This window comes from Oreochromis aureus, linkage group 12 (assembly GCF_013358895.1).
Source record: "Oreochromis aureus strain Israel breed Guangdong linkage group 12, ZZ_aureus, whole genome shotgun sequence".
Classification (NCBI taxonomy): Eukaryota; Metazoa; Chordata; class Actinopteri; order Cichliformes; family Cichlidae; genus Oreochromis; species Oreochromis aureus.
This window is the reverse complement of record NC_052953.1, coordinates 36,585,032-36,611,869: the sequence shown is the minus strand read 5'-3', so window position 1 is coordinate 36,611,869 and position 26,838 is coordinate 36,585,032. Positions and strand designations below refer to the sequence as shown.

Genomic DNA, 26,838 nt, shown 5'->3' with positions numbered 1-26,838 from the left:
CGAATTGGTGCATTACCGCCACCAACTGGTGTGGAGTGTTGACCGTCATTTATATTATAGTTCAGATCAGTCGCTGATTCCAAACCTGTTCTCGTATTAACTCTTGTGCCCCTCCGATCATTTCAACATGATTTTTTATTTTACATTAATGCTGTAATTCATGTTCTGTTGTGATCATTATTAGTACACCATGATGAGATGTGTGCATTAAAATCGCCACATCACAATATGTTTCCATTCAAATAGAAATGAAGTTCATTGGTTCAGATGAAAGCCTTTTGCATGGGTTGATGCTGTCCTTTCTATTCCAAACTTGGACTAATCTATAATCTATATTCTGCTATATCCTCTGATTACAGAAAGTTGGTTTGAGCCAAGTTTCCTTAATACAGATCATTTCTGGTTTCATGAATCCTTTAAATTCTTGTCCATTTGCTATTAAACGTCGAGCTTTCTTATTATCCTCCCTCCTGATGTCCCTGGATCCCTCCAGTCCTTTGTTAATATGTTCTGAAATGCTTTTACACCAAAGATCTTCTCTGCTCCTTTGATTATCATTTTGATTTGATCTGTTTTTGTCATGGTCCTGAGTCTGAGGACTCAGTGTTTTGTGTTTCTTTATATTATTCTTTGTTCTCGTTTATTCTGTTTTGCCTTTTGTTTAGGTTTGCTATGTGTTAGTGTTTTTGTTTCATGCCTGCCTGTGTTCCCTCTGTCTGTCCATGGTGTCACTGTTTCTGCTCATGAGTCTGCCTGTCAAGTTCAGTGTCCTGTCGGGTTCTCTGTGTCTGTGTGTTTCCTGTTTTATTCTGAAAGTTCATGTCTCATGTCAGTGTGTTCAGTTTTACCTCTCCTCTGTCTCGTTAGCCTAATTTCTCCCAGCTGTGTCTCCCTCCTGTTGCCCATTCCCTGATTACTCCCCTGTGTATTTAAGCCCTGTGTTTTCCTGTGCTCTCTGTCGTGTTGTCTGTTTAATTCCATGTCAGTCTGCATTATTCTATGTTACCGGGTAGTCATTCCACGTCTCTCTGCCATCTCTCTTTGTGCATTTTGCTCCTCCTCCCGTGAGTGTCTGGTTTAAGTTGAGTTCTTTAGTTTTCCCCAGTTTAGGTTTGTTTACTCCCCGCTCTGCTCCTCCTGTTTTTGTCACCTTATCACCTCTGTAAATAAACATTCACTCGCACCCCAGCCAGTGCCTGCATTTTGGATCCTTTTCTCAATTCACCGCACGACTGCTGCGCAGCCGTGACAGTTTTGTATTTTAATCAAGTTGCACAGTCAGTGACAACTAACAACAACATCTTGTCAACTGTAACTGTAGATTCTGTTTTCCCACTCTGTCCACAGGGTGAGGTTGAATTTGGTTGAACAGTCTTCTCTCTCCATCTAGACTGCCCTTGCACTCTCCTCACAGCCTCAGCAGAATGAGGAGGCCATTCCAGTCCAGTCACAAACCAGTTTATGCCAAACTGCTGCTCCCAGAGCACCGACTCCTTTTTCTTAGTCATTTTTATTGGCGGCTCGTAAATATCAAAAAAGGTGCATTACTGCCACCCACTGGTATGACTATTGAATAAACTCTCGTTCACAAAGACAAACAAATAAAGAAAAAACAAAACGAATAAATAAAACTACAGATTCTACTCAAAACATTTATCTGTCTTTCTAAAAAACAAATATGTAAATATGGCCTCATAGTTTTATTTCTTGTGTTCTTTTAAAATAAATATGACCCAGTTTCACTTTCACATTATTAAGGTTTTTATCAGCTGTCTCATGTTTGTGACAGTGCAGTAAAGTACATTGTTCTATGGTGTCGTCTTCTACAGCACAGTCACATTTCCCCGTACGTGTTTCCTTCTATTTGAAACAGCTGTGATATTATCGTCTCCTCTTTCGGTTCCTTCCTGCACCTTTTCTTTAGATTTTGTAAGTCTTTTTCTTTCTTCTCCCACTGCTTTTGGCACCTTTCCTTCATCTTCTACCTTTTTTAATTCAATTCAATTTTGTTGTTATAGCGCCAACAACAGTTGTCTCAAGGTGTCGTAAGGTGATGACTCTACAATAGCACCCTTACTACACCTTTAATCTCTGTCCAACTGAAAATCATTTTTGTGGCTTCATCTGTGAACTTCTCTTCTGTTTAATTTCCTTTTACTGCATAATGTGATGTTATTAAACTGCAGGCCCTGTTATCCTGTCTCTGTCTGGCCTGCTGAATGAATACTGACAGGCTGTTTTTATTGCTGAATACACAGTAAAGCATTTGAAAGTACTGATCATAGAAAAATGATCTGTTTATTCTTTAAGCTGATCTTAGTTCATACTTTTAACTGTTGTAATTTATTCTGATCTTTAATCATCAGAAACATGATGCATCTATGAAGCTACTGTGAGTAATGGTCTGCCCAGTCCTTTATAGAGCATGGTTAGGTTTACTGTGTCATCAGGACCTGCTCTTAAATAAAACACAGGAGTGTTCACTGCAGGCTGCAGTGGTTGTGATGGGGAGCTGAAGTCCATTTTAAAGGAGTGAGAGAATCACTGCTTTGATCAGTGTAACTATTTTTAATGACTGTTGTTGCAAATGATCCACATTTATGTGTTCACCTGTCTGTACTGAATATGATTATGTGATTGTTTATGTTGTGATGATTTTAATCTCAGTGAGGATTTTACCTGGATAAAGGACAATGGCAGGCAAAAACAAATGCTTCACATCGTTGGTTAACCCTGCCACCCATGCTTAGAGTAAGTGGGAAAAGAGAAACAATGATAAGATAAGAAGTGCTACGTGAGCTGTGAAGTTCTTATTTTATAAATACAGAAAAGGTTTACAGTAGACAGGGACAGTCCAGCATACTGTGGGTTTTATTACACTGGCTGACAGAATTAACATGCTGACTTGTAGAGTTGTAACAGACCATTCTTAATGTTGTATGTGATTTTAAAAAGTGTTATTAGAGTTTTGTTTCAGGTCTCCCATTGAACACTACAACACTACTTTGTCCCAGCTGCTGAATGGATTGTGTGTAATGAACTTCAGACTTTCACAGACTTGGATCCAATAGTAGAAACAATGAGCTTTGCCAATTATGTTAACAATAATGGAGTAATTAGGAGAGAGAGAGGTTTCATTTTGAATTTGTTAAAATAAAGTAGGTACTATATTTCCTTTATTGTGTTTATGCTCGTTGTCTCTCATTTTCAGAATTACCATGGGCTAAAAATGGTTTAAGGAAACTCAACTTTGTTACACACACTGCTGTCCATGCATTACCCTGCAGAGTTTTATGTGATAATTAAAATGTTCTGATCAGTCAGAGTGGACACTAAACTGTATTTAATTTGCAAGCTTGCTAATAGAAATGAGGGTCATGAGTCCCACCTCCTGGGTGCCAACATTAACGGTCTCCTCATATATGTTCACCCTGGACACTGTGAAGACTCCATTTCCTCCACAATTAAGTTCATTTGTAAAAATTACACAACTACAACTACACAACTCATTCAGATAAGAATAATGATTTTTCTTTTCATGAACCCCCCCCCAAAATCTAGTGTAATAGGCCCATGGTCATTAGTAGACCTGTAATAGAATAAAAAACGGAAGTCACATGTTTCTATTGGTGAAACACGAGCACTCGCTTTGCAAGGCTGAAATAAACCCGACATATTACAGAGGATCTGCAGCATTATGCTGGAGGTGGGATTGAAGATCTCTCAGACCACCACAGACCAGAGCTGTGACAGCTGCTGGGTACACCACATCTGTTCATCATTCCCGCCCCACCACCTGATCCACCTCACCACTAGGTGGTGATGTGGTGACAGCTTATCTCATTTCTTTGCCCAAGCGCCCAACACCTACGGCTTCAGGTCTAACAGTATCACAACATCAGCCATTAAATTAAAATAACTATATAACAGTCTTCTGTAGTATTCCCTTTACATTTGTGCTTTTGCATTATTGGTTGGTTACTCCCTCTGATCTCTGTCAAGTTCATAAGTGTTTCACACATTAAACATTATTTTGCCATTTGCCTCAGTGTATCACCACACTGGACTTTGAATCAAACAAACAACATCTGACTAAAAACTTTAGACTATCAGCTTTAATTCAAGGAGTTAACAAAACTATTACATTAACTGTTGAGAAACATTTTCTGAAAGTGTAACTTGAAAACAGGGTTTGTAAAGGAGTGCTTCTTGGATTCTTGCTTGTCAGAGGTGCTCTTTGGATAAACTTGTTTAAAAAAGACGCGTTTCAGCCCACTGGCTGTGTTACATGTGTGTAACTATTTAATGTTAAAGGTTTAGTTTGAATATTTAGAAGTCATGTTCTGTGAACAAATACACGCACAAGCCACCTTTGACTGGTCTTCAGCTACCAGTGACACTGTTCTGTAGTTCTGCCTGGTTACTGGTTTAGGGTTGGATGCAGCACAGTCTGCACTGAATAATGTGACTTGGAAGGTCAGGATGCTTCTTGAAATGCATGTGTGGATGTGTTGAATGTTCAGGATATTACAGATATGTTGTAAATGTTGTTCATTTTTATGGAGTCAAAACAGGATTTGTGCCAAACTGCAAGACCGCACAATGTTATGTTTCACTATTTTGTAAAATAAATACATTTTTTCTGAACATATATATCTATATATATATATATCTATATATATATAGATATATATATATATAAAAAAACACCCAGCACGCCCCTGCGGGCGGTTTATCCTCCAAGCTCGGGTCCTCTACCAGAGGCCTGGGAGCTTGAGGGTCCTGCGCAGTATCTTAGCTGTTCCCAGGACTGCGCTCTTCTGGACAGAGATCTCCGATGTTGTTCCCGGGATCTGCTGGAGCCACTCGCCTAGCTTGGGAGTCACCGCACCTAGTGCTCCGATTACCACGGGGACCACCGTTACCTTCACCCTCCACATCCTCTCCAGCTCTTCTCTGAGCCCTTGGTATTTCTCCAGCTTCTCGTGTTCCTTCTTTCTGATATTGCTGTCATTCGGAACCGCTACATCGATCACTACGGCCGTCTTCTTCTGTTTGTCTACCACCACTATGTCCGGTTGGTTAGCCACCACCATTTTGTCCGTCTGCATCTGGAAGTCCCACAGGATCTTAGCTCGGTCATTCTTTCACAAATATCTGTCTGTTATTTGAAAGATTGAACTGTTAAATTCAAATGTAATGCTATGGAAAAATATATAAAATGATTCTCATAAACTTTTTTTTACATCAAATAATTATTATTATTAGTGCTATTTAGGGCGATTGTGGCTCAAGAGTTGGGAGTTCGCCTTGTAATCGGAAGGTTGCCGGTTCGAGCCCTGGCTTGGACAGTCTCGGTCGTTGTGTCCTTGGGCAAGACACTTCACCCGTTGCCTACTGGTGGTGGTCAGAGGGCCCGGTGGCGCCAGTGTCCGGCAGCCTCGCCTCGCCTCTGTCAGTGCGCCCCAGGGTGGCTGTGGCTACAATGTAGCTTGCCATCACCAGTGTGTGAATGGGTGGATGACTGGATATGTAAAGCGCTATATAAATACAGGCCATTTACCATTTTACCACCCTTGGGGGCATCTCCCATTTTGACCTTGGGACTTCCAGGTTATACTCGGCACAGATGTTCCTGTACACTATGCCGGCCACTTGGTTATGGCGTTCCATGTATGCCTTGCCTGCTAGCATCTTGCACCCTGCTGTTATGTGCTGGATTGTCTCTGGGGCATCTTTACACAGCCTGCACCTGGGGTCTTGCCTGGTGTGATAGACCCCAGCCTCTATGGATCTTGTACTCAGAGCTTGTTCTTGTACTGCCATGATTAGTGCCTCTGTGCTGTCTTTCAGTCCAGCTTTGTCCAGCCACTGGTAGGATTTCTGGATATCAGCCACCTCCTCTATCTGCCGGTGGTACATACGGTGCAGGGGCCTGTCCGTCCATGATGGTTCTTTGTCTCCCTCCTCTTTCTTGGGTTTCTGCTGCCTGAGGTATTCACTGAGCACTCGGTCAGTTGGGGCCATCTTCCCAATGTATTCTTGGATGTTCGTTGTCTCATCCTGGACCGTGGTGCTGACACTCACCAGTCCCCGGCCCCCTTCCTTCCGCTTAGCGTACAGCCTCAGGGTGCTCGACTTGGGGTGAAACCCTCCATGCATGGTAAGGAGCTTCCTGGTCTGGATGTCAGTGGCTTCTATCTCCTCCTTTGGCCAGCCTATTACCCCAGCAGGGTACCTGATCACGGGCAGGGCGTAGGTGTTGATGGTCCGGATCTTGTTCTTACCGTTCAGCTGACTCCTCAGGACTTGCCTGACCCTCTGCAGGTACTTGGTGGTTGCAGCTTTTCTAGCGGCCTCTTCATGGTTCCCATTCGCCCTCATGGGATCCCCAGGTACTTGTAACTGTCCTCTATGTCTGCAATGTTGCCTTCTGGTAGTTCAATCCCCTCAGTTCTGACTACCTTCCCTCTCTTTGTTACCATCCGACTACACTTCTCCAGTCCGAACGACATTCCAATGTCATTGCTGTATATCCTGGTAGTGTGTATCAGTGAATCGATGTCTCGTTCACTCTTGGTGTACAGCTTGATGTCATCCATGTACAGGAGGTGGCTGACAGCTGCTCCATGCTGTAGTAGGTATCCGTAGCCAGTCTTGTTAATGATCTCACTGAGGGGGTTCAGGCCTATGCAGAACAGCAGTGGGGACAGAGCATCTCTTTGGTAGATCCTGCACTTGATGGTGACTTGTGCTATGGGCTTGGAGTTGGCCTCTAGTGTTGTGCGCCACATCCCCATTGAGTTCCTGATGAAGGCTCTTAGGGTCCTGTTGATCTTGTACAATTCTAGGCATTCCAGTATCCAGCTGTGGGGCATTGAGTCATAGGCCTTCTTGTAATCAATCCAGGCAGTGCACAGGTTGGTCAGTCTGGTCTTGCAGTCTCGGCTGACTGTTCTGTCTACCAGTAGCTGGTGTTTTGCGCCTCTGGTATTCTTGCCAATCCCTTTCTGTGCCCCGCTCATGTATTGACCCATGTGCCTGTTCATCTTAGCCGATATGATGCCTGACAGGAGCTTCCATGTAGTACTGAGGCAGGTAATTGGTCGGTAGTTGGATGGGACTGGTCCTTCTTGGGGTCCTTGGGGATCAGGACCGTCCGACCTTCGGTTAGCCATTCGGGTGTCTCTCGTTAACTAGCAGCTGGTTCATTTGTGCTGCCAGACGCTCGTGGAGTGCAGTCAGCTTCTTCAGCAAGTAGGCGTGAACCATGTCGGGGCCTGGTGCTGTCCAACTCTTCATACTGGAGACCCTTTCTTGGATATCTGCCACTGTGATGGTTACTGGACCCTGTTCAGGGAGGTCGCTATGGTCTGCCCTCAGATCCACTAGCCACTGAGCATTGCCGTTATGGGTTGCGTCCTTCTCCCATATGCTCTTCCAGTATTGCTCCGTCTCCAGCCTTGGTGGTGCTGTTCTCTTATTGTTCCCTTGCCACTGAGAGTACACCTTTGCTGGTTCTGTGGAGAACAGCTGGTTTATTCTCCTGCCTTCTATCTCTCTGGTGTACTTCCTCAAGCGGCTGGCCAAGGCTGTGAGTCTTTGCTTGGCAGTTTCCAAGGCCTCAGGTATGGACAGCTTGCTGTATTTCTTATGCACCTTATGTGGCTAACCTCCCTCCGTGCTACTTTGATCTTGCCCTCTAGCCTCCTTCTCCATGGAGGGTACTGCCCCTTGTGGCTGTTCAACTTGTAGCCAAGCATCACACTGATCACTGCTGCCGTAGTGTAGATCAGCTTGTTAGTGTCGGTAATCGTGGTTGTAGCGTAGTGGTTAAACTACACGCCTTTGGAGCAGAAGATCGCAAGTTCGATTCCTGCCTGGGGCGTCTGTATCCAGTAAGGGTCCTAAGGCTAGACCCCCTATGCTAAGCGAGCCTACCGCAGACATGAGCGAGACAGATAAATATGAAGGCATGCCGGCTCGGACGTCGCCCGGATCAACAAGGTCCGCGTCAGGTGTTGAGGAACCAGGGCACCCTGATGACAAGTGGGCTACTGGAACAAGAAGGCATCGGTGGGCAAGAGACGAAAACAGGGCGTTGTTGGAATGCTTCTACGCAAGTAACCCTGGCGGAAGGGGTTACATGAATAGGATGAGGGACCTATGGATTCTTCGATACCCAACATCCACAATGACGGCGAAACAACTAGTAGCTCAGTGTTCCAACATTCGAAAGAAGGAACTGCTCTCACAGCTAGAGATTGACGAGGTACAACATAAATGCTACGGCAAGGAGGAGTCAGGACGCCAGGTCAGGGGGGAGATATCATCACCCCCACCCGAGATTGGGTACATAGCCCCAAGTGCGATAAGAGAAGGATCGTTGAGTGCCAGAGGAACTGACCTGAAGGATAGGATCATGGCCAAGCTTGAAACCTGGATCCCCGTGGCGGTTACCAAGATTACGTGAAGTACCCTCAGAAGGTCTGCTAGATGATGTTAACGCAGCACTACGGATGATACCTACAACCACGATTACCGACACTAACAAGCTGATCTACACTACGGCAGCAGTGATCAGTGAGATGCTTGGCTACAAGTTGAACAGCCACAAGGGGCAATACCCTCCATGGAGAAGGAGGCTAGAGGAGGGAGGTTAGCCAACTAACGGAGTTGCAGAAAGGTGCGACAAAGAAGGTGCATAAGAAATACAGCAAGCTGTCCATACCTGAGGCCTTGGAAACTGCCAAGCAAAGACTCACAGCCTTGGCCAGCCGCTTGAGGAGGTACACCAGAGAGAGAGAAGGCAGGAGAATAAACCAGCTGTTCTCCACAGAACCAGCAAAGGTGTACTCTCAGTGGCAAGGGAACAATAAGAGAACAGCACCACCAAGGCTGGAGACGGAGCAATACTGGAAGAGCATATGGGAGAAGGACGCAACCCATAACGGCAATGCTCAGTGGCTAGTGGATCTGAGGGCAGACCACAGCAACCTCCCTGAACAGGGTCCAGTAACCATCACAGTGGCAGATATCCAAGAAAGGGTCTCCAGTATGAAGAGTTGGACAGCACCAGGGCCCGACATGGTTCACGCCTACTGGCTGAAGAAGCTGACTGCACTCCACGAGCATCTGGCAGCACAAATGAACCAGCTGCAAGACCAGACTGACCAACCTGTGCACTGCCTGGATTGATTACAAGAAGGCCTATGACTCAATGCCCCACAGCTGGATACTGGAATGCCTAGAATTGTACAAGATCAACAGGACCCTAAGAGCCTTCATCAGGAACTCAATGGGGATGTGGCGTACAACACTAGAGGCCAACTCCAAGCCCATAGCACAAGTCACCATCAAGTGCAGGATCTACCAAGGAGATGCTCTGTCCCCACTGCTGTTCTGCATAGGCCTGAACCCCTCAGTGAGATCATTAACAAGACTGGCTACGGATACCGACTACGAAACGGAGCGGTTGTCAGCCACCTCCTGTACATGGATGACATCAAGCTGTATGCCAAGAGTGAACGAGACATCGATTCACTGATACACACTACCAGGCTATACAGCAATGACATTGGAATGTCGCTCGGACTGGAGAAGTGTAGTCGGATGGTAACAAAAAGAGGGAAGGTAGTCAGAACTGAGGGGATTGAACTACCAGAAGGCAACATTGCAGACATAGAGGACAGTTACAAGTACCTGGGGATCCCGCATAGCGAATGGGAACCATGAAGAGGGCGCTAGGAAAGCTGCAACCACCAAGTACCTGCAGAGGGTCAGGCAAGTCCTGAGGAGTCAGCTGAACGGTAAGAACAAGATCCGGGCCATCAACACCTACGCCCTGCCCGTGATCAGGTACCCTGCTGGGGTAATAGGCTGGCCAAAGGAGGAGATAGAAGCCACTGACATAAAGACAAGAAAGCTCCTTACCATGCATGGAGGGTTTCACCCCAAGTCCAGCACCCTGAGGCTGTATGCTAAGCGGAAGGAAGGGGGCCGGGACTGGTGAGTGTCAGCACCACAGTCCAGGATGAGACAAGAAACATCCACGAATACATCGCGAAGATGGCCCCAACTGACCGAGTGCTCAGTGAATACCTCAGGCAGCAGAAACCCAAGAAAGAGGAGGAAGGCGAGGAACCATCATGGAAGGACAGGCCCCTGCACGGTATGTACCACCGGCAGATAGAGGAGGTGGCTGATATCCAGAAATCCTACCAGTGGCTGGACAAAGCTGGACTGAAAGACAGCACAGAGGCACTAATCATGGCAGCACAAGAACAAGCTCTGAGTACAAGATCCATAGAGGCTGGGGTCTATCACACCAGGCAAGACCCCAGGTGCAGGCTGTGTAAAGATGCCCCAGAGACAATCCAGCACATAACAGCAGGGTGCAAGATGCTAGCAGGCAAGGCATACATGGAGCGCCATAACCAAGTGGCCGGCATAGTGTACAGGAACATCTGTGCCGAGTATAACCTGGAAGTCCCGAGGTCAAAATGGGAGATGCCCCAAGGGTGGTGGAGAATGACCGAGCTAAGATCCTGTGGGACTTCCAGATACAGACGGACAAAATGGTGGTGGCTAACCAACCGGACATAGTGGTGGTAGACAAACAGAAGAAGACGGCTGTAGTGATCGATGTAGCGGTTCAATGACAGCAATATCAGGAAGAAGGAACACGAGAAGCTGGAGAAATACCAAGGGCTCAGAGAAGAGCTCGAGAGGATGTGGAGGGTGAAGGTGACGGTGGTCCCCGTGGTAATCGGAGCACTAGGTGCGGTGACTCCCAAGCTAGGCGAGTGGCTCCAGCAGATCCCGGGAACAACATCGGAGATCTCTGTCCAGAAGAGCGCAGTCCTGGGAACAGCTAAGATACTGCAAGAGGACCCTCAAGCTCCCAGGCCTCTGGTAGAGGACCCGAGCTTGAAGGATAAACCGCCCGCAGGGGCGTGCTGGGTGTTTTTTTTTTTTTTTTTTATATATATACAATAAATAATTTTAGATTACTTTAATAGTTAATTGCACTACTAAGCTCTCAGAATAAAATACATTCCCATGATCGACAGTTGTTTGTGCAGGAATGCAGTAGTGAACAGAAACAATAGCTCTCACAGAGATGCTGCCTCAGACTCATGAAAGTGGGTAACAGGTCAAGGTGAGTGTGTGTGTGTGTGTGTGTGTGTGTGTGTGTGTGTGTGTGTGTGTGTCTAAGTCTAAACCACGCCCACTTCTCAACTGTTTTTGACCAATCAGATAGATGCACATTCTCTTTTCTAAATATGGGTACCACTAAGGTAGGGGGATCTCTGTGCCGGTAGCTGGCCACAGAAAACTGCTGCAGACTGTGGTTTTCTAACCAAAGGGAGATCTATGTATATGGTCTTGATGCATGCTCAATCATCCAGGTAAGTAAATCTCCAAAAGTTGAGTCTGTTCATCTGGACGTAGCGTTTTCAGTGGAAGAAACGTTTCGTCACTCATTCAAGTGATGAAACGTTCACCATCTTACAATGCTGTGATTGCAGCCATTCCCCAACTCTCTGTGAATGGTACTCATGGCCATTGATCAGTGGTCTTTGATCAGTGGGTTTTGGTCAGTGATTGTTGATCAATGGTCATGAGAATTTGCATAATTATGATTAAGGAACTGACCTCCCAGCCCATTGTTCCTTCAGTGGGCTGGTTTCAGTCATTATGCAAATGTACTGTTTATAAGGTTTGGGGAAACCTGCAGTCAGCTGAGACTGAAGAAGTCAGCTGGATGATGACGAAATGTTTCTCCCACTGAAAATGCTACGTCCAGATGAACAGAATCAAATTTTGGAGATTTGTGTACATGAATTATTCTTTGAACTGCTTGAGGCAAGAAATCTGATACATCCTAACATGAACTGGACCTGAGATCTGTTCATCCTAGAAAGAAAAGAACACTCGACAATGGTTATTGCTCTTTCACACGGTGCACTGAGTTGAACTTTGAGTGATGGGAGGTCTCCACTTGTCTCTGTTGTATGAGTGATAATGTGCAAGACCATGCTTACAATGAAAGCTCATCCTAAGAGTGTTTGGTTGCCTTAACATCTCATACTACACACAAAAAAGTATTTTTCCAGATGAAAGTAATTAAATCACTTATGATTCACATGAACTTTAATAACTGAAGATTTGTAACATGTTTTAGATTCTGTCATGATCTCAAACCACCTGCACAAAGGTAAGATAACATCTGTCTCCTTCTCTCTAAATGGATATGAGGTCATCACCAGTTTGTCTATTTTCAGTGATGTTTGTTCATCCATATTTATTGTTTTAATCACACTGCTTATGTGATGTTACCTAGCTAATGTCAGACCATGATGATGATGATGATGATGGCCTGACATGATAGGGACGAGTAGAAATGCACAGTTATGTCTGTAATTTATAGGTCTTGTGATTAATCTAACACATGCACACAGTGACCAGAATGATTTGGGTGAATGTGTTCTCCCTGATTAGACGAGTTTTCCCCACTTGTTGTCTAAAAGGGGGGAAAACTTTTCTTCTTCTTTTTATTGTAAATACAAAGAAAGTGTCTGACTTTGATTTATATCTGCTGCCTGAATTCAAATTTCTCTTTTGAATTGCAAGTGATGCATTTGTAGCTGTATGTTTGCACTCTTTCCTACTTTGTACTGTTGGACAATAATTGACCTGGTACAGACTGTTTTAGTATAGACAGGAGAAAAGAAACGAAAAACGTGAACAGAACTGCACAGCAGTATATTGGCAAACTTGAAGTTTTTTTAGTATTACACTCCTATAAACATAAAGACTGTAAAGATATTATATTTTTCATGTTTGATATTATTATAAATTTGATATTTTTTTTATTTGTGGGGGTAATTTATTTAATCCTAGAATGCAATTAATGTAGATCTACCTCCATCCCTTCTCTTCCACTTATTAACTTAGAAAGAGAGCCAAAAGCACAAACTCAAGGTATTCAACGTTCAAGCGATGAGCTCATTCACTCTCCTCCACTTATCCAATTCAGGATGGGGGGCTGGAGCCCAGCTGTCATTGGGAGAGTGTGTGTGTGTCAGCACCCTGGACAGGTCGTCAGTCTTTTGCAGCCCCAACACAGAGAGACACACAACCATTTACACTCACATTCACAACTATGGTTCATTTAGAATCATCAGTTAACCCAACCCCACTAACTGCATGCCTTTTCACTGTGGGAGGAAACCCGAGTACCCGGAGAAACCCACGCAGACACTGGGAGAACATGCACACTCCACAAAGAAGCCCCGGAGGAATGCTTCAAACTCTAGATTTGACCTTTAAGTTTGTCCATTAATCTGGATGTGAAAACCAAAGCAAAGGCTCACCTGGGCATTGAGAACCGAGCAGAACTTCCAGACTACAGTGGGCCACCAAAACACATGCTCAAGAAAAAGAAACTGCATGGTTCTTACCAGAGTGGCTGTTTGTCCAGTGGATTACTTGTTGGATCTTGGTGGAGCTTTTCTTCATACAGTTCAGTTCAGTTTTATTTATATAGTGCAAGACAACAACAACCGTTGCCTCAAAGCGCTTTATATTGTAAAGTAAAAATGCTAGAATAATACAGAGAAAGCCCCAACAATTACATGTTATTCTGCTATGAGCAAGCACTTTGGTGAAAGTGGAAAGGAAAAACTCCAGGCTTAGGAACGTCAGCAGTGCCTGTATAACAGAGGGACTCAGGCAATTTGCACTGGGGGATAAAGTGTTTGTCTTCTAGCTCGAAAATTACTTGCCAAGTGGCAAGGACCCTTTGTCGTAACACGCCAAGTGGGGGACGTTGACTACGAAGTGGTACGGTCGGAGAGGGGAGGCAGCACTTTATCAGCTCTACCTTCTTAAAGCATGGAGAAGGCTGAAACCAGTTCTCCGTCACAGCTGATACTTATCCCATGCCCCGGGTCGACGAGCTCCTGGACTGGTTAGGCACAGCTCTTTCACGACACTAGATTTAACCAAGGGCTACTGGCCTTGTCTGCAGATTCCAAGGGAAAAATGGCCTTCGTCACTCTGTATGGTTTGTACCAATTGTGTCACAGTTCTGTTCGGTTGGTTAGGAGTTCGAGCCCCTTTCCACTGCCTTATGGACAGGACAGGGTGCTGCATCCGCACTCCGCATATACTGCCAAGTACCTGGATGATGTTATCATCCATAGTGACACCTGGGTGGTGCATGTGTGGTGAGAGGCTGTGGTCCTGGAGTCCCTGAGGGAGGCGGGGCTCACGACCAACCTGAAGAAGTGTGCGGCTGGATGGAGGGAGGTACAGTATCTGGGATACCACTTGGGAGGCGGGCAGGTGTGTCCGCATATGGATAAAACAACCGCCATCGCATCCTGCCCACGTCCCAAGACCAAAAAAGAAGTGAGACAGATCTTGGGACGTTCCAGTGGACGGAGCTGTGCCAGGCGGCGTTTGTGCAGGTAAAGAAGGCTCTCTGTGGGGAACCCCTGCTCTACAGTCCTAACTTCTCCCTCCCTTTTATTCTGTGGACTGACGCCTCGAGCAGAGGGCTGGGGGTGTTTTTGTCAGAGCACGTAAGGGGGGTCAACCACCCCGTGGTCTATATCAGCTGTAAGCTCTCAGAACCTGAAGCTCGCTATAGCACGGTGGAGCAGGAGTGCTTGGGGATCCAGCGCTTGACTCTCTTTGCTATTACTTCCTGTGCTGCCCTGGATCATGCCCCGTTTCAGTGACTCCATCGCTTGAAGAATACCAACGCCCAAATCACCAATTGGTACCTGGACGATGGAGATATGTCACAGGGTTCAAGGGACAGTGTCACAGTAGAGACAGCTGATGCTGTTCGGACTGATTGTTTCTTCCTCTTCTTATTTTAGTAGCTCCTGGGGCCTGGAGGGGACGGAGCAGTCCAAGGCTGAGGAAGTGCCAGGCAGGCCGGAGTTCAGTAGAGCGGACACGTCTAATTAAATGTATAGTCAACAAAAGAAAAATTATATATATATATATATACATAATATATTTGATATATATTTTTCATGTGAACAAGAAAATGCGTTCATCTGGCCACTCTTTGTGGCATACAAAGAGTGGCCAAAAGCTTACCCACTTCATGTGTCGTTGGCTACCGTACCTGGGAGACTGAGTCATCTGAGTCCCATCTTCCACTTAGTCTAAGATAATGCATTGGGCTCACACCACTAAGTTTAGTTGTATCACGGTCTTTTAAGTTCCAAAGCACAAAAATAGTCCAAGAAAAGCCTGTGGGTGGCAATGGGTGGTTTGTTTTAGAACGCACTTACGACTTCATTCTTTAAAATTATATGGCGTTTATTTCATGGAAAAATATAAACAAAAATCTGATTTAACAAGTTCAAAAAGTTGCGACAAAATCATTTTGAACCCTCCTGCATCCCATCTGACATTTGGCAAACAAAAAACATTTCGACCACACCCCTGCAGGGTGCTCTTAATACTTTAATTAGTGGGAGGGTCCAGAAGTTAAGAAACTAATCACTTTTCCAAAACTTCCAAAAGTAAAATAAATTACAAATTTACATAGCAAAATGAATACAAATTTTGATTCATAAACATTCAACAAAAATGGCCACAAGTTGTCACACAGAGCACAGGTCAGTCTCTACTCTGGTTTCCATCCTCAGACCAATGGCCAGACAGAGTGGATGAATTAAGACAGCTTTGCATTGTGTGGCATCCTCTAACCAGTCCACCTGGAATTCCCACCTGGCATGGATGGAATATTCCCACAATTTGCACTTCTCCTCTGCCAGTGGTTTGTCTCCTGTCAAGGCGATAAGGGGTTACCAGCCCTCTTGTTCCCCTTCCAGGAGGCTCAACTCAGTGTTCCTTCAGTTTAGCCCACCTTCATTGCTGTTGATGCCTCTGGAGGTCGATCAGGTCCGCGCTGCTTAACACTGCTTCATGGAGCTAACAATGCACTGATCGCATCACCATTCTGCACCTCAGTACTCTCCATGTCAGAAAGTATCAAGGGCTATGTGTTTTGTGGTTAACCAGACTGAGTCAAGGAGACTTTCTCCCAGTTTCACTGGTCCTTTTGAGATTCAATCTGTCATTAATCCCATCATCATCTCTCTTAGGTTACCCTAGATCAGAGGTTCCCAAAGTGTGGGGCCCGCCCCCTAGGAGGGGCGCAGAGCCATTGCAGGGGGGGCGCGGTATGAAAAGGAAAAAAAAAAAAAAAAAGAGCGCTTGGACACTGTGGACAGGTTTTTGACGGGGCTCCCACACGAACGCAAAGCAGGAGATGAAGCATCGCCAAATATGTTTCCAAACCAACTTCCTTCCAAGCCAAAGACAGGAAAATATGGTGAAGCATATCTTCCCTTTGGCTTCACCTGCACAAGTGCCGAGGTAGGTCTCCCCTGCAAAATTAGTTTCCCTGCGTCGGGAGCAGCGCTGGGCTCTCCAAATCACGGACAAACAAGATCCCACAGCTGTTTATGTGTTTAAACCCATTTTGCACAGAGAGACATTTTTTGAAAAATGTATTGACAGCAATGTTGAATATTATTACACAGGGAAAAAAAACAACTACAGGTAAAATAATTACACCGTGACGCCTCTGCCTTTCTAAATGCAGGGACAGTAACTGCGTGTGTATGTAAGCGTGTAAAACCTGAAGATAGTCAGATTAACAGTATTTTGTCTCTATCTGCAATTCATCTCATGTAAACAATAACGTGGCGCACAGCGTGACGTGAAAAGAGGCACATACCTTTGACGTTGCGTGACGAACTCTGTAATCCTCGTCCACACGTAAACGCAAAAAAGGAGTTTAAATAATCTCCGTTTTCGGTGAATCGCAACGCCGTTTACGTGTGGACGAAAAGCCCAAACGCATAGAAACAGCTGCGTTTTCAAAAATACCCGTGTAGGTGTGGACGTAGCGTAAAAGAGTTAGTAGTATATTTTATTACTGCCTGTAATTTATTGCCGTTTACTTGTATTTGCTTAATTGTTTACTAAATGTTTGAGGTGTGAAATAAACCGCAATGGAGTTTGTAAACAAAATATGGGTGTGTGTGTTTGGAGGATGTGTTTGTGCGGGGGGCGCGAACATTTTTCTTGTAAAAAAGGGGGGCCTGGCAAAAAAAAGTTTGGGAACCACTGCCCTAGATCATGAAATTCCATAACTCTTTCCATGTCTCTCAGGTCAAGCCAGCCCATTCCAGCCACCTGGATCTGGCCCTATGAGCTTCGCTTTCTCGATAATTCAGTTCAATTCAATTTTATTTATACAGCGCCAAATCACAGCAACAGTCGCCTGAAGGCTCTTTGTATTGTAAGGTAGAGCCTACAATAATACATTCAGAAAAAAAAAAGAAAGAAAATATTTAATAAAAATAATGTAACCAATATTTGTACTTGGGGCTTGGTACCTAATCTCAGGTGGAGGTCACGATATCTCTCCCCTGACCTAACGTCCTGGCTCCGCCTTGCCATAGCATTTGTGTTGTACCTCATCGATCTCCAGGTGTGATAGCAGTTGTTCCGCCATCGGTCTAGATCAGGGGTGTCAAATTTGTGGGACACCATCCGACCCGCGATATAATATGTCAATTAATAATGGCCCGTAGGCAGTGTTGGGACTAACGCGTTATTAAGTAACGCGTTACAGTAACTACGTTATTATTGTGGTAACGAGCACGGTAACTAGTTATTATGCCAAAACCAGGAACGCGTTACTCGGTTAATTATTAGAGTTTCCAACCGTCCCCTAAAAAACAGAATCGTCTGGTATTCAGAGAAAATATTACGCGTTTCGTACTGAGGTGAAAAGGAACACAGTTTGTCCCGGACTTCAGCTACAATGAAAAAGACACAAAGCTGAAGCTGCACAGCTGCCTCTTCTTCTCTCATTCTCTCCTGTTTCTACTTCAATCACGAAACTGATCAATGATCAGCTGATCGGCTTTTCTCTCTTGTTTATTTATCGCCCACTTTGCGCCAGAAAGAGGAAACCAGCGGATGTCGCGTTAAACAACAGCAGCAAGTTTAAGCTTGATCAGCTGTTGTTAGAATTTATTTAATATTAATTTCTAGTATCAGCTGATGTTTGCTGGAGCCACAGCTGTAAAGCTGCTGGTCATGATATCGGTTTGGTTATCTGGTGAGAGGGAAACATGCAGATGAAACCAGGAGATGTCCTTACTGAATCATCAGAGCTGAACAGGTGATGGAGAAACAGGTTTACCTTTTAGGTGACATGAATGAGTTGAAGGAAGTTATGAACTGTTTCTGAGAGACAAATAACACCAGGATCCTTTTCTAAGTAGCTGACAGCTGGTAACTGTGCAGGGGCGGATCTAGCAAAGTGTTGCCAGGGGGCAGGTAGGGCATTAACAGGAAAGGGGGCACAAAGAAATACTTTTCTTTATTATTCTCATTTAAAATGTCTCGCTTTAAAAAAAAAAAATTATCTGAGTCTTACAACAAACGATTGATAGATTGATACATATATACCATCAGAACAGTGTACATCACTGTCACAACAGTGTTTGTTTTCATTCAAAGGCTTTCTGATTTTTCCTATAATGGTGGGCCGGTCTCTAGTCAAAATGCCCGGGACGATTGTTTTGTCCCAGTCCAGCTCTGTATGCAGCTCATCTGCAGTCTGGTGTTACCTACATCTTCCTATTCAGAAGGCAGAATTTCCAAGTTCTGAGTACAATCAAAAGCACCACGACTGCAGTTTTTGTGTTGGATGTAAAAAGCAGGCTAGAATCATGGCGGCGGTCAACGACGGTCCAGGCGTGGAATTTCTCTCGTGGAAATGTGCACATTATTTTTTCCTTTCTATTGGTAGGTGGCACAGTGCACTTGTGGCAAGTAAGCAAGCTAGAAGACTGGCAATCTGGCTGGGTATCCAGTTAGGGAAGCAACACATTAACAAGAGAAGTCTGAGTAAAACCAAAGTTACTTTCCCTAGTAACTAGTTGCTCTGAAAGTAACGAGTAACTTGAAGTAACTGAGTTACTTTTTTAGAGAAGTAACTAGTAATGTAACTAAGTTACTAATTTAAAGTAACTTACCCAACACTGCCCGTAGGTAAGTGGGAGCTGAATCAGTGCTGCTGAGAATCCGTGTAGACAGGGGCGGGACTTTATTTTGATGGGCACACCATGCAGCTAATCACATGCAAAGACAGGGATCATATCATTATGTGAAAAAAGGAAGGGGCTCATATTCCCAAGAGAGCAATTGTAGTTTTACAGGCCAGGTACACAGACACACAGGGGAGCCGGATTTAAATGCAAGTGTGTCAGGAAAAAGTGAAGAAACAAGTGAAAACATAAAATGAGCAGCATCTACAATCTGTGTAGAAAGTGTCTCTGAATGACAGAGATGCAGAAATGTGTGCATGTAGCACAGAGCCATGGCTCAGTGTCTGAGTGTCTAAATGAGTCTCACAGGCCTGAACGTGCACTTGAAGAATTTATAATTCTTCACTTGTTTGATCTGCTCCTCACCACAAACAAGCACAAGCATAAATTTTGGCCTTTATCTGTATTTCAGTATATTCTACAGCTTTTCTTATTGACAAAAATCTTCCTTCCATTCATACTACACAAAGTAATTACAGAATGAACAATTAAATGACAGAAAAGTTTCTTTTTTCACTTTCTACTAAAGAAATTTCTGGGGGGTTTTATCACTACTGTAATTTTACACATTTATTTCTTACAATTTAAATTTATTTTAAACGTGTGAAGAGGACTCTCCATTTACATGAACAAATTGGAGTCTATTAGATAGATATGATACAAACCACTGCAGCGCAGTACCTGTAATACCTACAGCATGTTCTAATCGCTCTAATAGGATATTATGGTCGACAGTATCGAACGCAGCACTGAGGTCTAGCAGGACAAGCACAGAGATGAGTCCACTGTCAGAGGCCATAAGAAGATCATTTGTAACCTTCACTAAAGCTGTTTCTGTGCTGTGCTGAGCTCTGAAACCTGACTGAAACTCTTCAAATAAGCCATTCCTCTGCAGATGATCTGTTAGCTGTTTGACAACTACTCTTTCAAGGATGTTTGATATGAAAGGAAGGTTGGAGATTGGCCTATAATTAGCTAAGACAGCTGGGTCTAGAGATGGCTTTTTAAGTAAAGGTTTAACTACAGCCACCTTGAAGGCCTGTGGTACATAGCCGATTATTAGAGATAGGTTGATCATACTTAAGATTGAAGAATTAATTAATGGCAGGACTTCTTTGAGCAGTTTTGTAGGAATGGGGTCTAAAAGACACGTTGATGGTTTGGAGGAATTAATTATTGAAGTTAACTCAGAAAGATCAACTGGAGAAAAAGAGTCTAACTTAACATCGATGGTACTAAAAGTAGCTGTAGATAATATTACATCTGTGGGATGATTATTGGTAATTTTTTCTCTAGTGATAAGAATTTTATTTGTGAAGAAGTTCATGAAGTCATTACTAGTTAGCATTAAAGGGATGGTTGGCTCAGTAGAGCTCTGACTGTTTGTCAGCCATTTCCTCTCCAGCTTTCTGCTCTAGACTACGTGTTTGAGAGTCATACCAGGAAATCAAGAAAGAAATCTCCATCAGAACCAGGCTGAGGGAGGAGTGGCCATCTTCTGCGACCGAAGAGATTTGATTGGGCAATACAGGGTTGGTAATGAAAATGAAGGAATGGGCTGCTTTCAGTGCATATAGGGTCCGTACACAGCAGCCCTCCAATTAATCCATTGCTCCAAAAGTGGACTGGTAATCAGTACGCCCGATTACCAGTCCAACCCCTGCTAGGTGGCTTCCAACCCATTGTTTGATGGCATTAGTGCCTGGTGTGGCCAGATACGCCTCGGCTTTAGAATAGAATAGAATAGCCCTTTTTTGTCCCTCAGTGGGGTAATTCAGGTGTTCCAGCAGCAAAGTAACAGGCAGATCGAGCATGTAGATTCACACTAAAGTAAAGAATAAATAAAAATAAAAAATAAGAAATAAGAGGCTGTACAGTAAATGAGGGGAATTTACAAGATAATGAAAAATACTATACAGTTATTCAAAATAGTTTACTCAGATTCAAAAAACAGATTTAAAGAAATATTCAACTGATTAGGATTTTTTTTTTTTTTTTTTAAATGCACAAAATTAGCTGTATACTTGTGCTTACAGAAAATGTAAAAACTGTGCAAATAACAGCAAGGATATAAACAACTTATTGTGTTGTGTTGAGACCAGTGATGGTTACAAAGTCTAAGAGGAGGAAGGACCTGCGATAATGCTACTTTGTACACCTGGGATGCAGCAGGCTGTCAGTCAAGGAGCGCTGCAGTTCTGCAACAGCTTCATGCATGGAGTGGGAGACATTATGCCCAGGATGTGGGTCTGTACATATTTGTAAATAGTCCTTGTGGTGACGGGCACGTAGTGAGCACACAGGTGAGCGCTATCATTGATGTCGAGGTTGAGTTCAACTGCTATTCCATGCACCTGCATGGTTTCCTTGTGGTTGTCTTATAGAGTCCCTTTACATATGTAATATGTAGGATGTATCAGAAGGCACCGCAATACAATAGAGAATGGTTTGTTTGGATCGTAACCCAGGTTCTCTGAGTGAAACACTGTGTCTGCAGCAGGTTACTCACAAACCTTTTCAGTCAAGATTAACCAAAGAAATTGCCTCTTACATAATAACAGCATCAACTGGTTTATAGCCACCACAGCTGGAGTGTCTCAAGGAGTATCCATGTGGCCTGTGGGGCCCAGTCCCCATATATATGGAATATGTAGGGTGGAGCAATAGACTCCACCTGAAGAACCTGGGTTTCAATGTCGCCAATCGCTCTACAAATCTCTGTGCCATCCCTCTGCCCTGAATTCAGGGCTGCTCTGAACTACAGCTGATAGATACTACGAAAAGAAATAAACAACCACATTGAACAAACATGCATTAAATCAAGAGAAGAAGTGTGCATCTTTTTTTCTGTTAGAGAAATGTGTCAATATATTATTTTTAGAGTCAATCCAGTGACAGCTTTACTTTATGAATGGACCTGTAAAGTCTTACTACTCTTTTGGTTTTTCTCAACCCAAAGCAAAGTGATGAGAAAAAGATACATTTAAATACATTACTAAGAAAAATAAGTGATTGTAAATAGAAAACTGAATACCTATTCCTGTTCCTAACTGTGACATTAACACCGCCTTTCTCAGGTTGACGGTTATCTTTATTGGATATTTACAATATCCCACAGGATTAATGATTCCAATATCCATCCATCCATCCATCCGCTTCCCCTTTCCAGGGTCACGGGGGGGCGCTGGAGCCTATCCCAGCTGTCATAGGGCGGGAGAGAGAGGCGGGGTACACCCTGGACAGGTCGCCAGTCTGTCGCAGGGCCAACACACAGGGACAGACAACCATTCACACCTAGTGGCAATTTGGATTATCCAATTAACCTATCCCCACAAGCTGCATGTCTTTGGACGGTGGGAGGAAGCCGGAGTACCCGGAGGGAACCCACGCAAACACGGGGAGAACATGCAAACTCCACACAGAAAGACCCCGGCCTGATGGTGGAATTGAACTCAGGACCTTCTTGCTGTGCGGCAACAGTGCTAACCACCGTGCCACCGTGCTGCCTGATTCCAATATACTTATCATAAAATGAGTGTAACACTCAACTTCAAACAGTAACAATATAAATTATAGACAAACTCTTTAAACTGAGTGGAGGATTCAGTGAATCACTGTACAACATGGTGGTCATATCAGGATTTTTATTTTAAAGCTGTAGCTCCGTGTTTCTGTACAAGTGTGTAAAAGCACTCGTTCCATAACACAGTACTAACATGTTAAGAGAAAGCTTGCATTGCACTGGAGCATTTTCTGTAGTGTCTCTGTGCTGTACTGACGAAACACAGGTTCAGTCCATCTGGGTAAATGTAATTACAGGGTGGGATTAAATACTAGTAATGAAAACATAACTTTAATGTAACTGTAAAAATAAATTAAAAAGAATCATTTAAATGTCATTATTTTTCAATCAACTTAATTTTTAAATACAAAAAGAAATATCCAGAAACTCAACATCTTTTTTTTTTTTTTTTTTTTTTTTAAAGTTTTTTTGTTAAAACTGTCAAACAAAAACTGTCCTGTTGGTACAAAATAAATATGAATAATTCTGAATTCAGAACTGGACAAAAAGGTTTATGGAAACAGACGTGATTTTATTTCACATGACTGGTTCATGTGATGAAGTAAATTTATATCTCAGTTTCACAGGTGAGAACGGAAAATACGTCACAGAAAATATATAATTATATATAATTTAACAATTATATATAATTTATAATTTATTTTTAAATTATTTTTTTTATAATTTAAAAATAAATATCTGTTGTAAAATATCAAAACAATATTATTGTATCTTAATCATATGGAAATTATAGGCTGATTATTATCCCAGTAAAACTAACACATCTGGGTTTTAAATGCCTTTACGGACGAGCTGCTGTTTCTCTGGATGTACACGGTGACTGTATGTTTGAGTCATTTTTTTTGTCATGTCATGTTGAAGTTCAGCTTTACAAAAAATACAGTACAAACGCAATAAAACTGCACAAAGCAGTTTTCAAACATACTCCAGGATATCTGATTAAATAAATAAATTAGCGTTACTTGAGCAGAGGTCTCAGTGGTTGCATCACAGCGTGCGGTCAGCTGCTGAGCGTCTCAGTACTGACGCGCTGCTGCTGCAGGTGGACCAGGCGCGCTGATCTCTACCTCCAGAGGTCATTCTCACTACATTTGCCACTTGTTGCCTAAAGAAAGCGGGCGCTCCAGCATTTATGACTGAGTATGTTCGTGTTGCACCTGAAAGAAGACTCGTGATTGGGCTGTTTCGGCAACATGGTTGATAACTCAAGTGTAACTACTAAGTCTGTGTTGGTAAGCGTCCGGACTTTCTGTTCATTTTGTCTTTACACCCAGTTCCGTCCATGTTTTCAGCGCTCACAGAACTTTTCACCTGCGGCTAACATGTGTCGCGTGCTATGCTCTTTATGACAATCTGATATCCGACCACGTGGCTTACTGAAGGAAGCATTTGATGTGATAATATTTACGACCAACCGCTTTTTTCCTTGCAGCAAAGCTGTTTCTCCTCTGGCAGCAGCCTTCCACGCCAAACACCCCACAGCCCGTATCCCGGCGCACAGTCTCACCAGCTCGGCAGCGGCGGCATGAAACTCGAGGCTGTCATGGAAAACCTGCAGCGCCAACAGGCAGCGCGCCTCGCCCTGGAGGAGAAGCTCCGGCAGGCGGAGAAAGAGAAAGAGCTCCGCTGTATGGTAGAGTCCCAGATCCACCAACAAGCTCTGGCTTTCCGCCACTATCAGCTGGCGATGCCAGGCGCCCTCTCCGCCGGAGCTGAAAGCTCACCCCCAGGAGTGACCCCTCCTCACATGGAAGTCCGTATATGCGCCGAAGACGGGAACTCCAACCCCGGTATCTACGTTAAAGACCGGGACGGGGAGGGAGATGACACGGAAGTACAGGATCTCATGGACGAAGACGAGGACGGGGACGATGTTGGGTTAAACCAGTCCTCTCTGCAGGAAGCGTGCGTGTCTCAGCATCTCAGAGTCCCAGCTGTCTTCGCTACCCACGGTCACGCAGACTCTCCATCGTCGCACGCCGCGTCGCAGCAACACGAGTGGACCTATGAGGAGCAGTTCAAACAGGTAAGCCAGCACTGACCCAGTGAACGCATCGCCCTCCTGTCGGAGCTCGCTCTGGCCTCTCTGGAGCTTTCAGTTGTTTGTAAGCGCGACATGTTTTCATTTATTGAAACGAACACACGTTTGATTTATTTTGTATGGAAATAGAAGACTTTAATGCGCGCGCGCGTGTGTGTGCGTGTGTGTGTGTGGTTGTTTGGGCTCGGAACATGTTCTACTCTGTAGTGTCGTATTGCACGACAGAGCTTTAAACTTCACAGTTTATGCTGTGAAAGCACACGTACTAAGGGAACACTGAATGACCTGCTTTTTTTGTTCTAAACATGAACTAGGTGCTTACTATAATACTGTCGTGGTGTGACATGCTTTTATGGTTACATACAGTTTTAGACATGTGGACCAAAGCCTAGACATACCTGTTTCTTTGAGAATTGTGTGCTTTCACAGAGCACACGCACCTGCTGAGGTGTTTTACACAGTTTGTTCTGAACCACAGTTGGAAGTAACCCACAGTTTTGGATGGTTACAGGATTTATTACATTTACATTTAGTGACTTTGAAAATAATAACATTATATAATATGAATAATATCCAACCATTTAGCTTGTCAGAAAAAGGCTGCATCAGCACACGTTTAAACAACAGTAAGTGATAGGTTAGATGGGTTTTTAACCACAGTTATTCTAAGTCCTCATATTTTATTAAATGAGTTGATTCTGCAGAATTTATGAAAATAATTTTTTAATAAGTAACTAACAAATCAGTTCTTGTTAGATATAAGACATCAGATTGTGCAGAATATTAAAGAGTGTGTATGCAGTTACAGGTGAGTCGTTGTATTTCCCAGTTGCTTCAGACACATCTATACTCTCCCAATCATGGATTGATCGATTGTGGATGTTCCAGGTCATCTTTTGCTTACAATGGATCATCCACAGTTTTCCCTAAATGTGACGTGTACATTACTGACTGCGTTATGCTTCACATTAAAGGACGTATACACTGAAACCAAGAGCGTCTGTATGAAGACAGTTGTGTGTGGAGGACGGTGACCTGACACTCATTATTCAGTTTTTGTTTTCTATGATTTGTTTCTGATCAGCTTTATGGTCCAATGACTACAGATTTTATTTGAATATTTTATTTGTTATAAAGTAATTCATTGTTATCTGTAAATTCATGCATGTGTGGCCACAGCCTGCGTGATCCATGTATGTGTTGTTTCATTATTGTGGAGGTTATTCATTTGTAATCTTTCAGTTATGGGACAATAAACCGATGGTTGTGTGTGCTGAGCAGACAGAGTGGAGCCAGCATATTCAGTGTGCTCAAAGCTGCAAAACAGAACCACAGGCGTTAAATTAATCTTTGAAAATAGGAACAAGATGTGGGATGAATATAACGGAGAAAGGTCAACGTGATCTGAACCAAAAATCCTTCTAATCACTTATATTTGTACTGTTTTACTTTAAATAGTGTTTGGACTTGTTGGATGATATCATACAATAACCATGACCCAAATGTTTAGCACAAACAATGCTGCCGGGCAGCTGTTCAAGCTTATTTTAACTCTTAATTACACAACAGCAGACAACATGAAGGAGAATCTATAGAGATGAGTCAGAAAAATAAAAGAAATTCCTGAGACACAAGAAGTTGCTGAACAGTGCCGAAATAAAAAGATTTGAGGCAGAAAGAGAGAGATGTCGCACAAAGTTTAGGCAGAAACTCAGACGTGCCAAAAGCTGCACTTTGGAGTATTCCCGTCTGGCTCCCACACAAAAGTTCTGGGATTTCCCCGTCTGGAAGCTGAGTCGAGTCACTGCCACACTGTTACAAAACAGAAAGAAAATCACATGACACGCTGGGCTTTCTCTTCTAAATGCTCACACAGTATTTAACAGTGTGTTGCCTTAGAATCAGTATCAGTTGAAAAAAATGTGAGATATGATTTTTTTGCCTGGTGGTCCTGTCATAATCCTAAAACTTGTGTTGTTTGCAACAACTACAATTTTATATGTGCTGATATAAACACAAGCTTCTAAAGTAGTACTGTGTTACTGCACTGA

The 26,838-nt window shown here is 43.7% G+C and overlaps 1 protein-coding gene across 1 annotated transcript in view; it reads left to right on the top strand.

Moving 5' to 3' along the window:
• The first annotated feature begins 23,485 nt into the window (after window positions 1-23,485).
• The window catches only part of arid3c (AT rich interactive domain 3C (BRIGHT-like)), a 62,021-nt gene continuing 58,668 nt past the window's right edge, over window positions 23,486-26,838 (top strand). Inside the window, exons 1-2 of the mRNA XM_031740055.2 lie at window positions 23,486-23,978; window positions 24,179-24,772. Of these exons, the coding sequence (XP_031595915.1) occupies window positions 23,940-23,978; window positions 24,179-24,772 (633 nt within the window). The 5' untranslated portion in view covers window positions 23,486-23,939. The remainder of the gene's footprint in view (window positions 23,979-24,178; window positions 24,773-26,838) is intronic.